Source organism: Nannobrachium achirus (assembly GCF_963921795.1).
Source record: "Nannobrachium achirus genome assembly, chromosome: 10".
In the NCBI taxonomy this organism is placed as follows: Eukaryota; Metazoa; Chordata; class Actinopteri; order Myctophiformes; family Myctophidae; genus Nannobrachium; species Nannobrachium achirus.
Genome location: NC_137819.1, coordinates 28,465,175 through 28,480,054, shown reverse-complemented (window position 1 = coordinate 28,480,054; position 14,880 = coordinate 28,465,175). Strand labels below are relative to the sequence as shown.

At 45.3% G+C, this 14,880-nt stretch overlaps 1 protein-coding gene across 1 annotated transcript in view; it reads left to right on the top strand.

Moving 5' to 3' along the window:
• The window catches only part of epha10 (EPH receptor A10), a gene marked incomplete at both ends in the record, with an annotated part of 227,807 nt that overhangs the window by 168,381 nt on the left and 44,546 nt on the right, over positions 1-14,880 (top strand). The window contains 3 exons of the mRNA XM_080735073.1: positions 11,196-11,320; positions 12,511-12,784; positions 14,261-14,369. Coding sequence (XP_080591199.1) covers positions 11,196-11,320; positions 12,511-12,784; positions 14,261-14,369 — 508 coding nt within the window. The remainder of the gene's footprint in view (positions 1-11,195; positions 11,321-12,510; positions 12,785-14,260; positions 14,370-14,880) is intronic.

Here is a 14,880-nt window from a genome sequence, read left to right as displayed (position 1 = left end):
CGCAGGTGGCATGTGTTGATCAGAGAGGCCTTTTAACACGTCAAACCAAGATAGACTCCTTCCCTCCCACACACTCCCATCATTCTCTCTGTCTCCCGCTCGCCCTCCCACTGACTGACACATTTAATCAGGCTGTCACTCAGGCAGAGGCCCTTCTCTATTATGCGTGCACACACATGCACACACGCACGCACGCACGCACGCGCACACACACACATGCACACACGCACAGATTGAAGTCCTGCAACATATAATCTTGTAGTTTAGATGGAAATGTGTCTTGGGCAGGTGTCTCCCCCCTCACCAATCCTCCTCCGTCCTCACTGATAGAAATATCCAAAGCCAGATGTTTGTTTGTCCTCGCACGCACGAGTGTGTGTGTGTGGTGTGTGGTGTGTGTGTGTGTGTGTGTGTGTGTGTGTGTGTGTGTGTGTGTGTGTGTGTGTGTGTGTGTGTGTGTGTGTGTGTGTGTGTGTGTGTGTGTGTGTGTGTGTGTGTGTGTGTGTGTGTGTGTGTGTGTGTGTGTGATTGACGGGACTTCTTATGTCCCCGTTTCTCAACACCACCTACCTGTCTCCACCTCCTTCGTTCCCTCTTCCTGCTATACAATGCTATCTGTAAATGATAATAACCAGTGATAATGGCAGACCTCTGATTGCGTCAGCCCACCTCGCCCCTGCATGGAAGAGGATGCTGGGTAATATCCCCTCTGTCCTCCTGTTCTTCCTCCCAGGGGTGTCGCACCAAATTCTGGGCCCTGGGTACAAGGATTCACTCACATTTTGTGTTTTAACTATTGAACGATAGCAGATATACAAGCTCACAGCGTGGCACCGAGTGCCGCGCTGTGAGCTTGTAGATATGCTATTTTTTTAAATCGTGAAAATCTGTGCAAATCAAATCCTTCTATCCTTTCTACCATGTCAGAGATGCTCAAACTTGTTCATGTGAAGGACGCCCAAAATGATATGTATTTGGCCACGGACCCCCATCTCAAAATATTTAGTTCCACTTCCAGGGACGCCCCAGAAGCAGAATTTGAGTTACAAATGTTCGCATAAAGAATACATACTGTAAGCACACATTTTCACGACTTTTCAAAAATAGCAGATCTACAAGCTCGCAGTGAGCTTGTATATCTGCTATCTTTCAATCACTAAAGAATAACATACTAGGGCCCCTCCACCGTGGGCCCTATAGTAACTTTTCCACTTCCAGGGACACCCCAGAAGCAGAATTTGAGTTACAAATGTTCGCTTAAAGAATACATACAGTATGCACACATTTTCCCGACTTTTCAAAAATAGCAGATCTACAAGCTCGCAGTGAGCTTGTATATCTGCTATCTTTCAATAGCTAAAGTATAAAATACTTAAGGCCCCTCCACCGTGGGCCCTATAGTAACTTTTCCCCCCTTGTGACGCCCCTGCCTCCTCCTCTCCCTCCATCCATCTCTGCCTCTTGTCCCCTCCACTCCCTGCTTTCTTCATTCCGCTCCCTTTTTGGCTAAAGCCACGAGTGGAGCTTTTATGTGTGTGTGTGTGTGTGTGTGTGTGTGTGTGTGTGTGTGTGTGTGTGTGTGTGTGTGTGTGTGTGTGTGTGTGTGTGTGTGTGTGTGTGTGTGTGTGTGTGTGTGTGTGTGTGTGTGTGTGTGTGTGTGTGAGTGGGGGGGTGGGTGCGCGGGGTCCATGCCAAGCAAGCGGTGGGATGCTGATCGGGCAGATTAGACAGTGAGCGCTGAGAGCCGACAGGTTGCCAGATTGCGTTCCGTTCCTTGTCTATGCTGATAGCTTGGCAGATTAAAACAGCAATGCCTTCTGCCAGATACAGTAGTGAGCCCTGTATTGGGGGGCAGCTCCTATAGCATCACTAGATTAGGATTCTGAGACGCATGCATTCGCGCACACGGTTGCGTAAAAGTGTGCATGCGCACACACACACAGATACTCTACATACATACAAACACGCAAGGCTTGTGGTGAGGTGTTTGTGACCCATGCAGAGTCTGATATGAAAAGAATAATAATCCTTTGTTTTGGTGGCAGAGCCATGTGGTTTAGATATGATCCGAGTAAAAAAAAGTGCTAAAACAGGTTTATATTTTATCAGCTAGTTCACATGTTGCCTCCATAATATGAAACATTTCACACTTACACTGCAAACTTGTGTGTGTTAATTTAACTCTGATTTAAGTCTACTTAAACCAACGCTCAGGATCTTGCTGTGCAAGGATTAGCCCAAGGCCATTTGGTTACCAAGTATTGAAATGGATTTACTGCTTTCTGGTGTCTTAATATTGTAGTTCACCAGCCAGTAGAAAAATAAGCCATGCCGTGTTAGTAAAATCTGCCATGTTGTATTTAGTGTATGTGTGAAATGAATGTTGACTTGTATCAAATGAAACCCGCCATGTTGTTCTCACTGTGGGCTGTCTGCGCTTTGATGAATTCGCTGCATGTCTGGGAACTCACCGGCAGCTATCAAAGGTATTATCTGAAACGACGGAAGGGAGCCATTTCCCCTCAGAAATATCTGACTTTAAAGTGTGGAATCGTGGATCATGGCCTCAGATTGACAAGGGTGTCTTGTCTGCAGGATATTTGCGTTTCAATCTGAATGGGATCCTTGGAGGAAAGCAGTGTGTTTTGCTAAATTATGTCTTCTGACAAACATTTAACATTGAAGAGTAGTGAAGTCGGTCTGACTCGCTAGCGGAACAGCAACAGAACTTGTGCAAGCACAAGTTTTGTATCATCATAATGGCCTTAGGCCAGCTGTTGAACTCTTTAAGGATTTTATTAGAAACACATCGCGAGTCGAGTCCATTCAGCACAGGACAGCCTGAAGCCACACACATATATAAATACACTGTAGACAAAAAAAACGCTTGTTGCCCAAGGTATAGGAAAGAAGCCCAAGGAAGCCCAAAATGAAACTGCTGAACTCTCCGTCGCTCTCCTCCACCAGTCAAGTGAAAACATTTGAACCGTGGTTGGACCAGTGTTGGCAGATTATTTTTGTCTTTTCTGCCTTGATTGATAGATTTTAAGTGAAGATAGACAGGAAATGGGGAGAGACACGCAGCAAAGCTCGTTGAGAACGGGCGTCGAACCCCCGACACATTTGAGTGCAGTGTTGGGAGATTTTACAAGAGAAATAAGCAACCAGGTCTATGAAACAAGCCCAAAAGAAGCGACTAGGCTACGGCCCTGATGCGACACATTGTAAGCTTGTAGATCTGCCATTTCCACAAATGGGGGTCCTTGGCATGAAAATGTTTTAGAACCACTGGTTTATAAACAACATTAGGGAGCAAGCCCCAAATAAGCAAGTGCTGCTCAGTGTTCCATCCTGTTTGAACGTCAACACACTGACAGGGACATGGGCATCACAAGGGGGGGGGAGTTACTAGGGCCCAAGGTGGAGGGGCCTTTTATACTTTAACTATTGAAAAATATCAGATATACAAGCTCACAGCTGCGTTCTTGTAGATCTGCTATTTTTGAAAAGGTGTGAAAATGTGTGCAAATCTTATATGTATTTATATATGTATTTTTATGTATTTTTTAAGTGAACATTTGTAACACAAATTTTGCTTCTGGGAACTAAATATTTTGAGATGGGGGTGCGTGGCCAAATACATATCATTTTGGGGGTCCTTCACATGAAAAAGTTTGAGCACCACTGACATAGAAACATAGTTTTTTCAAAAAACCTTAAGGATTTGAAATATTCAAAGACTTGCACGAATTTTCAAGTTTTTTCAAAAATAGCAGATCTACAAGCTTGCAGCACACCACGCTGTGAGCTCGTATATCTGCTATTTTTCAATAGTTAAAGCACAAAATAATGCGTTCCCAGTCTAAATGGGTTAAACCCCCTCCCCCTGTGAAGAACATTCATGGGGGGCCCGCAGTGAACCCTTGTACTCAGGGCCCAGAATTTGGTGCGACACCCCTGCTGACGGGCAGAATCTCAATCAGTCATGTCTAGAGATGCTATAATGCAGGTGCACTCTCACCCACAAAATGTACTTGAGTAAAAGTACAAAAGTATTGGCATCAAAATGTACATACCGGTAAGTTTGAAAATACCCAAGGTATAAAATAGGGCTAAAGTGGTTTATGTATGTTTTAAAATATTATAATTTATAACTGCTAAGTAAATAGTAGCCCAACTAAAGTGTTCAAATAAATTTAGTGGAGTAATAGTACAATATTTGGATCCGAGATGTAGTGTGGTAGAAGTAAAAGTATTGGAAATTGGAAATACTCAAGTTAAGTACAAATATGTACTGTACACAATTGTACTTAAGTACAGTACGTAAGTAAATGTACTTAGTTACTTTACACCACTGACATACACGCTCCCACAAACACACATAAATGCACGCACGCATGCACACAACAGGAGTTCTCTACTCTTCAGCCCTCTTTCACTTCCATCGTTGTCTTTTTTGTCTTTTGTTGTGTGTGTGTGTGTGTGTGTGTGTGTGTGTGTGTGCGTGTGCGTGTGCGTGTGTGCGTGCACGCACACTCGTGCACGCGCACACACGTGGAATAATGGAACCCACCGCTCCTGATGAGATGGATGTCGTCTTAGCCGAGCTACAAACAGGCCTGCCGGGAACAACGGAGTCCCCCGAGAGTGGAAAGATGGAAGGAATGAGGGAGCGAAGCTGTGTGGGAAATGGGAAGATAAAGGGGGGATGGATGGACAGATAGATGAGAGAGAAAGAGGGGGAGAGAGGGAGGGAGGGAGAGAGCAGGGGTGTCACAAGGGGGGAGGGGAAGTGGGACTGAGTTACTACTAGGGCCCAAGGTGGAGGGGCCTTCATTATTTTATATACTTTAGCTAATGAAAAATAGCAGATCTACAAGCTCGAGCTTGTAGCTCTGCTATTTCTGAAAAGTCGTGAAAATGTGTGCAAATCTTTGAATATATGTATGTTTTTGAGCAAACGTTTGTAACTAAAATTTTGCTTCTGGGGGGTCCCTGGAACTAAATATTTTTGAGATGGGGTCTGTGGCCAATGAAAAAAAAAGTTTGAGCATCGCTGACATAGAAACATAGGTTTAAAAAAAAGGGGGGGGGAAAAAGGATTTGAAATATTCAAAGACTTCAAGCAGATCTACAAGCTTGCAGCGCGGCACCGAGTGAGCTTGTATATCTGCTATTTTTCAATAGTTAAAGCATTCATGGGGGGCCCACAGTGAATCCTTAATGTTCCCAGGGCCCAGAATTTGGTGCGACACCCCTGGGAGAGAGAAGCACGGTGATAGATGCAGAAAGTGAATCTAAAAAAGAAACGATAGAGAGAAAGAGAAGAAAGGAGAGAAAGAAGAGCAGAGAGATGTTCACTACCCCTGGGGAGTGCAGTCTTCCTCTCCGCCTGGCTCCTTTGATAAAGCAGCACAGATGCCAGTTGCACCTCTGCTGGCTCCATATACAGTACGCCGGTGCAACTGCCTACAGCGGCGTCGGCCATTTTGTGCCAATTCAACAGTATACATTCCTGCCATGGCACTGCACTCCTTAAAGTTGAAACAAAATAAGTTAAGAACCAATTAACCAGTCTGCTTGAAAAGTATGCATCTGTAGCAGCTAGTTGACAGTGCAGAGAGACATAATTAACAAGGGGGCCGTTACTACTTATTGGCATCAGCTGCCAGCTGGACACAATCACCTCCCCTCTGCAGGGCTCTGTGTCTGTCTCATTTCTCCAAAAGCCCTTGAATATGATTGAAAATGATTAAGGATTACTGTGATTATGGTAAGGTTACGTTTCATATCGCACTCACCTTACCTGTAACTTTCACTACTCCCCGAAAATATTTTTTGAAAAAAAAAAAAAAAAAAAAAAAAAAAAAAACGTTTTTCTTTTTTTTTTTTTGGGGCCCCCCCAGCCCTCTGGCCTAGCGGCCCACCGGGCATATGCCCGGTATGCCAGATGCCCAGTCCGCCCCTGATGGCACACCTGGCAGTAGAGCCACCACACATCGACAGCCCTCTACAGCCTGCATACTGTATGACTCGCAGTGTTGATTTTGTCGTTTTTTTGTGCGACGAAAACTAAATAAAAACTAAATAAAACATAAGCTGTGATGACTAAAACTAAGACTGAATACATTCGCAATTTCGTCAACAAAGTAAAAACTAGACTAAAACGTTAGGGAGGGACTAGTGGAGAAGAGTCATTTTAGGTGTGGTTGCTCTCGGGTGTTGTATGCTGAAAATAGCCGATCTACAAGCTCACAACGCGTCGCAGCCAAGTGTAAAACCAGCCATTACGATGCCATCGAGGCCTGCCAAAATACATTTCAGTTGACTAAATCAACTGTAGATTTAGTCGACTAAAATCTTATGATATTTAGTCGACTACAATTAGACTAAAACTAAAACTTTTCAGGTGACTACATTAGGACTAAAACTAAATGAGAAGACTATGACTAAAACGAAATCAAAATTTGCTGTCAAAAACAACACTGGTTATGACTCGACCGCTGATGTACAACTGTGGGTCGAGTAGACATTTTGTGGCCACGGCTCCGGGCTATTACTGTACACTCCCTATAGTCCAGGCGTTTCGGGCAGTATTTTGATGTAATCGTGCACTTTATGAAAGAAGCATGAAATTTGGCACACAGTTAGAAATGCCATATGGAATTTTTTTGGCTATAGGGGCATTGTAGATTTGTCTTGGGAAACTTGTGGGAGTCAATTAAAGTTGGGCTCTCATAGACTTTACCATAGAGTAAAATAATACAAAAAATACATATGCTTTAAGTAGCATGTAAGGGGTCAAACTAGGTGTTTTTTGGGATTCTGAATCTAATGCAAACATTTTGTTTTGCAGGAAAAACATTCCTTGGGCTAAAAACGGACCCCATAAAACTATGGTTTAGTGATGAGTCATCACTTTTCAAAGTTTTGTGGCGGCCGTTTCTCGGAAAGGAATGTTTTTCGTGCAAAACAAATGCTTGCATTGGTTTCAGAATCCCGAATAACACCTAGTTTGACCCCTCACATGCTACTTAAAGCATATTTATTTTTTGTATTATTTTTACTCTATTGTAAAGTCTATGAGAGCAACTTTGATTGGCTCCCACAAGTTTCCCAAGACAAATCTGCGATGCCCCTATAGCCAAAAATGTTCCATATGGCATGTTCTAACTGTGTGCCAAATTTCATGCTTCTTTCATAAAGTGCACGATTTTTGCCTGAAACGCTCGGACTACACAGACCCCCTCACATCATAAAGACTTTGAAGCCTATGGAGTATCATCCATATCATTGATTGGTATGTGCACTGTGGAGCTTCCAGCCTAGATCGTGTCAGAGATTGTATGTCTTTACATCAAGTGACTATCATTCTGAGCGCATGTGCTCTGTGCTCCGCGACGAGGTCTTCTTTTGAACTGCTCAGTTCATTTCCACTGCAAAGCTTGGGAGGTATGGGAACCATGCAAGGCCATGTTCTCTGTTGTTTTGCATGGGGAAATAGAGAGAGTGTGTGTGTGTGTGTGTGTGTGTGTGTGTGTGTGTGTGTGTGTGTGTGTGTGTGTGTGTGTGTGTGTGTGTGTGTGTGTGTGTGTGTGTGTGTGTGTGTGTGTGTGTGTGTGTGTGTGTGTGTGTGTGTGCATAAACCAATTCAGAAGGTGTCAAGCACCCATTTTCAAATATGCTACCATACAGTAAGTGTGAGAGTTTGTGAGTCTGAGAGACAGAGATAGAGAGAGAGATGGAGAGTGTACAGGTCTGTGCACCCTTTTTAGTTTGTCAGAGTGAGCTATGATGTGATTCCGAGTGGGGGCTTTGGGGGCCGGTAGGAGTGCTATGCATAATTCAGCACACAGAGGGGAGAAAGACTAGCAAACAATAGCCTGCAGTCGTGAATGGGGTAGAGCAAGTTGACACTGCTAACTTTAGTACGAAGCTCCACTCTGCTCCAAGGATGGGCTCTGCTGTTTCCCTGTGTGTGTGTGTGTGTGTGTGTGTGTGTGTGTGTGTGTGTGTGTGTGTGTGTGTGTGTGTGTGTGTGTGTGTGTGTGTGTGTGTGTGTGTGTGTGTGTGTGTGTGTGTGTGTGTGTGTGTGTGTGTGTGTGTGTGTGTGTGTGTGTGTGTGCGCGTGTGAGACACCCTTTTTCCCATGTCATTATTATATTCATCCCTTTCCCTAGCCTCAAACGCATTATCACTGATGTACAAGCTCACAACACGTTGTGTGGTGACACGTTGTGAGCTTGTACGTTGGTTATTTGAACTATTTCACATATACAATGCAGTATAGGGTTTTGCTAGTGAAGGAAATGAAAGGTGAATAATGTACATATCATATTTTTGGTGTGGGGACAAATTCCTCTCCTGCACTCTCTAAACCCGCACCCGCAAACACACTCAACAACGCACACACCGATGTGTGAGTGCAGCGTAACCAAAGTCTTTGTGCTACGGCGTTCCGTTCTATCGTGCCGTTGGAGATGGGGTCTGAGCGAGCAAACACAGGGTACTGTGATAGATCCACCGCTCCTTGGCTCACCGAAACGCACACTCACCTCGCTAGCCTGAAACGCAAAGGCACAGAGGTCGGCATGAATAATGGATAGCGTCTATGTTTTTTTTAAAGCGTGGGGATCAAACATATCTAGATGGACAGATGGACAGATCTGGCGTGTCTTTGATCCACAGCCTAAAAATGACTTCATTATCCTGCTCTCGGGGAAGCGACGCCAGCATTTCCCACAGATGTGCCGGCAGGTGTGTTTGTGTGTGTGCATAATGTCCTGTAACCATAGAACTAGCGTCCTTGTAATAACAGGCGAACCTTTTGCAAAAATAGGTGAACATTCTGCTAAAATAAATGGAATATTCACTGATGTACAAGCTCACAACACATTGCGTGGTGACACGTTGTGAGCTTGTACGTTGGTTATTTAAACTGTTTCACATATACAATGCAGTATAGGGTTTAGTTAGTGAAGGAAATGAATGGTGAATAATGCGTAGCCAGTCACGTTGAGAGCTTGTAGATGTCATATTGTAGGTGTGGGGAAAATCTGCCGGAAGACGCAGACGCGCGCGCGCGCGCACACACACACACACACACACACACACACACACACACACACACACACACACACACACACACACACACACACACACAGTCGCACACATAGTCAAATGGTGGTCTGAGTTGGGAGTGGGAGTGCAGGTCAACGCAGGGTGAGAATGAGATAAAGGGACTGACAAGCTGCAACGTGATGACAATGCCACAAAAGCGGGAAAACAATAAGTGCCCATCAGACGCAGCCTTCTGATTACGACCTGTCCTGAAAAGCCCTGTGTCCTCTTCAAAGGAAGGAGGACAGTGTATTAAGTCCAGAACGATACGCAATTAAGTACCTAATAACAGCACAAAAGGCAAAGTGGACAGCCAACATGCAGTGAGCAAAGGACTCACCCCAGTGCATTGTCCCCTGCTACTAATCCTGGTCTTAATGGCCTTAATGACACCACACTTTGCCACCATAATGGCCTTGTGACGGACCCAATGAACTCAACAGCACCACTTCCTTGTTCTTTTCTTGGCACACGTGATTGGCAGGTCACTTAGCCACCTCGTTAAGCAAGGCATAATTAGTGCTTTGCAGAAAGTGGGAGGTTCCTCCTGGTTGCCGTCCAATAGGCTGTCTGTGATTCATTGGGGACATTTTCATTTTAATTTAGTTTTTTAAGAGGAGAGAGGAGGGCTGCAGCCAGAAGTCTGATCTGGGTCTTTATTCACGAGTGGTGCGGTGGACAGGACTTGGCTCCCTCAGAAGATGAAATGTGCTTGGCTGAGTTTCCCTAGAGCTCCCCTGGATCAAGTTAGAAGAGCACACGACAAGAGACAGACAATGTCTCCATCCTTTAGTCTCCTGTCAATACATAGTTGTCAGTCAATCCATAATGGTATGGATCCACTGTCAGGTCAACAATGCTGACCCAGGCATTGTTTAATTCTTCCCCTTTAATTCTCTCTCTCTCTCTCTCTCTCTCGTATAAACGTGCACACGATGCCCTTTGTCCATGCAGGATCATGGCAGTTTGTGGAGATCAATGAAGTTGTCCGTGATGCCTCTTCTTCAATAATTAATTAGTTCTCCACGTCCATTCGCTGTCTTTTCATTCTCGCTTTCTCGTACTGGCTCTCTTCTCTTGCGTTTCCCTCCTCTCTCCTTGCTGTGCGGTCTTGTCTCTGTGTTCCTGTAGGATTGCAACTGAAGCTCTGATTTCTAGTTCTCTTGCTGGCTCTTCATGGACAGACTTGACTCTGCACTGTGCATATCATTTATCAATGTCTGGGTGTTGTTTGAAATGCTGGGGTTGTGGGACTGTCAAGTCTGTACTTACTGTTAGGGATGGGAATCGAGAACCGGTTCTTGTTGAGAACCGGTTCCGGGTGGATCGATTAGACAAAGACCTTAACGATTCCACTATCGCCTTGTTTTAGACCGCAGCCAACATGTTGTCTAAAGCAGAGGCGTTCTAAAGTCTGGCTGTATATTTCACGAGAATGTGCATGTTAATGTCACAGTCATTGGCTGCACCTGTGTTCTATGCTATGCTGGCGTCAGCTTTCCAAGAATTGCCCCAGTTGTTAACAGCCCCATGTTCTTACTAACACAAAACGAGCTGCAGCCTGCTTGTCCAATGTGCTCCGTGTTGCTAAATGCTTCCCTATAAATCACATGTGCAAGAAAGAAAGGCGTGTAAATCCATCGACACTGATGTCCACAGCCCGGTCGTACCAAATCACTGTGGCACGACCTAGCCCTTTTGGGGCGAGGTCGCTTGTCGCCCTGAAGCGTCTTAATAGTTTATATCAGGCTGCAATTGTTGATGGTGACGTCACCAAGAATGCTTGTCCCTCATTGGCTGTTGATGGTAATGATTGTGACATCATCACCCAGTTGATGACATCACTCTGTTATTTCAAGGGTTTTTTTCCCATTGGATGACGTCACCCTGTGTTTTTTCAAGGGTTTTCCCATTGGATGACATAAACAGACACACACAGACACACATACACAGACATAGATTTGGCTAATTTATAGATAGATGATGTCATTGACAGTGAATGGTGTTTCTAAACTCTCTCTCTCTCTCTCTCTCTCTCTCTCTCTCTCTCTCTCTCTCTCTCTCTCTCTCTCCAGTACCCTCTCTGATCAGTGAGCTGCGAGCAGAGAAGATAGAACATAAGAGTGTGACCTTGGTGTGGAGACAGCCCTCCTACCCCAACATCAGCCGCACCGAGTACGAGGTCAAATACTACGAGAAGGTAAAACTAACACACACGCATGCACGGGCCACTTAAGCTATATGCTGTGAAAATAGCTGATCTATAAGCTGTGTGAGGATTTTTGACCAATATTGAACAAAATAATGGTTAATGCTGTATTTGTCAAAAAAAGAAAAATGCTTATAAAAAATGTTAATGTGATTAACTTACATATTTAATTAAATTGTTTTATTATCAAACATAAATATTAAACGTATCAGGCACCCCATGTATTCAATTCAGTCTGACCAGAAGCCGGGGTAAAAGCACGTCTCCTCCGGCCATAAAAATGAATGACCTGAGAGAGGGGATATTGCCCCATCTCCTTCAGCATATCGAACCCTAACTTCCAGCCAAAACCGATTCCCCTGTTTATGAGAGTTCAATCTCCAGCTTTTCCTCAAGTCCTCTCTTATGTTCCATATCACTTCTCTCAATTACAGCTCTCACTCTCCCTGAATGTCGATATCTGTCTCCCCGCTCCCCCCACTCTCTCTCCCACACTGCCTCTGTATTTTCCTTTGTTCTGCGCTCCATGTGATGATTACTGATGCACATGTATGAGAGAGCCTTAAAGGTCACGCGCATGCAACCTCCTAATGCTCATTACTGCATGCAAGTGGGAGAACGCAAGTGCACATGCCTGTGGCGCACACACTCGCACGCAGTGGATCGGCACTTAAAGGAGTATTTCACTTTAAAACACTTGTGGGGTCAAAAACGAAGAGAATCTTTTCCCAAAGGCCGAAACGTAAAAGCAAGTAATTACGCAAATGCACATGACCTATACACTGCCCCATGACACATATGCGTATTACTTAGCTTTACTCACAATGAGAGATTTCCTAAGTACAGTGCTGTACTGTATATATTATTTCCTGTGAATACATTCACTTAGTTATTACCATCGAGGCTTCTCTGTGTTTTCTTGGCAAGACCACAGACTGGCAAAACTTTCGGTATTCACCCAAAGGGCAAGTTACACACAACACCTACGTATTTCATTCTGTTTGTTTCCAGTGAACCGGTCTCTCCTCAGGCTTGTGATGATGATCCATCCAATGTTCTACTACTTTTCACGCCCTTCCGACTGACTTCCTCTCCGCCTGTAAACATTCACAAAGAACTGGATGTGTTCCACCTCCAAGTCTCAACTCGCCCTGTGTGTGTCTCTCTCCTTCTCCCTCCAGGAACAGAAAGACCAGAGTTATTCCACTGTGAAGACCGCGGCCACCCGCATCAGTGTCAACAACCTCAAACCTGGAACTGCATACGTCTTCATCATCCGCCCTTTCTCCATGCCGGCGCCCCCCTCCTCCCTCTCCTCCTCCCCTCTCTCCTCTTCCTCCACTTCTTCTTCTTCTTCTTCGTCCTCCTCTTCGTCCTCTTCCTCGCCCTCCTCTACGCTGCCCATCGACTACGGGGCGTACAGCGCTCCCCTCGAGCTGCAGACACTTGGCGAGCGTGAGTAGCCATTTTACGCCTCTTCTTCATCTTCTCTCCTCCCTCACTCCCTCCCTACCTCGCTTTCTCTCGCCTCTTTCTCGCCTCTCTCTCCCTCTGCTGCCTTGTTCCAGTGCCGCCAGGCAGTTTGGGCTCGGGGTTTGAGTGGGCGCCCAGCCAGCCCACACACAAAGCCTGTTAGTTTGAGAGAGAGAGACAGAGTCAGAGAGAAGGCAAGAGAGCAAGTCTGAGCATTTCTTAAGAATGTGTGAAGATGGAGGTTGTTGAAAAACCGCCTCCTCCGCAGTTTGGTAGCATCTCTCTTGTGTCACTTAAGAGAGAGAGAGAGAGAGAGAGAGAGAGAGAGATAGTGAGAGAGAGTTTATATACATTACACACACGGTTATGTGTGGTTTGTGACACACCAACATCACATTCAGGAAAAATGTAACCACTTAAATCCTACAGTATATTCTTTGTTGACCGGGGTCTCCCAGGGGTCTATACCAAATGTCTTGTGAGCTTGTAGATCTGCCATTTTCGCAGAATGTTTGCCTTTTATGTCATGCCTAGAATAGGGAAGCCAGGGTTTATGTGGTTAATTTACGATGCATCGGGTCGCTTTGTTAGGTCGTAAATATGTTAATTTACCACTACCAAGTTAGAATGTTGGCTTCAATCACAGTTTACTCTGGAGGGGAAACTTCACAAATTGTTAACTTGACTCGTATTCACAGCCTCTGCAGTATTAGAGCAACACTGTTTATACAGAGGTGGCATGTCAAACAAAGATAAACACTCCAATCATTCTCTCTCTCTCCCGCTCACCCACCCTCTGACTGTTAATTTTCACTGAATGTTTGCCTATCATGACAGCGAGTGTGCTATTCCCCCCGGAGCTGAGGAGATTAGGGGGAGGAGCTTGTGCAAGGACGTGCTGTGATTGGGAGAAGTCCCTTTGAGCCACAGTCGGTCGCAGAAGCAGTCCCCACAACAATATTTACTATTCTGTCCATAACGGCACATAACTCGGTAACGGCACTGAGTCGGCTCATGCGACCTCGACACAGCGACTCACTCCCTGCCGCTCGCTCGGCGGTGTCTCATGTGGCTCATGGTCGCCTGAGACGGCACGCCGCCGTCATGGTTTTGTCAATAACTATACTTTGCCAAAGCAGCGAGAGAAGCACATCCGCGTTGGGCGTGGCCTCGGCTCAGCTCCGGGGGGGAAACGTTCTCACGTCATGACATGCCCAACGCTAGGGTTCATGTGCTTAACACAGGTGCACTCAATAGGTTACCTTGGGAGGAGGGCTATGGTTCCATTGTCACATCACATCAATGTTGCTTTCACAGACACAACTGCGTGTTTGTATACTTATTAGATGTTGACTCTACAACACTACAATAGCATGTTCTTGGTACAGTAGGTGTGTGTGTAAAATGAAACTTTAATCGTGTGTGTGTGCTGTGTGTGTGTGTGTTTGTCTTCCCCAGTGGCCCTGGCATCCAGTGAACAGAGTCCTGTGGTGATTATCGTGGTGGTGTCTGTAGCCGCGCTCATTATGTTGCTGTCCATGGGAGTGGGCCTGCTCATCTGGAGGAGGTACACATACACACACACATGCACACACACACACACACACACACACACACACACACACACACACACACACACACTCAACATCTCTGGCACACTGTCGTGTGCCCACTCCATTATAATCCAGAGTACAGTAATCCAATGATTTTCTTGCACAGTGGGAGCCAAGCACAGTGAAGTGACAATGGAAGAAGGTGGCTTCACAGTTAAACCCAGCACATTTCCCCAAGTAACATTGATTAAAAACAAGTTGTCTGAGTTCAGGGTCAAAATCTTACCCTCTTTTGTCTTTTTAAATGAGTATGGGCAGTTTCACGGTCCTTTTGCAGTTTAATTAGTTTCTCACCTAAGAGTGGTCGGGCTAGATAGTGAGCTGTGAAGAGAGGTTGAGAGGGTTGGCGGCGAACCAGTCAGCTGTGTAGTCGCCGTACTTAATCCAGTCCAAAGTAATGTAACTCTCCAGTTTGCTTCATTGCTGGGGCCCCACGTAAGGGTAAGGGCCCTCAAGGCCATCTCT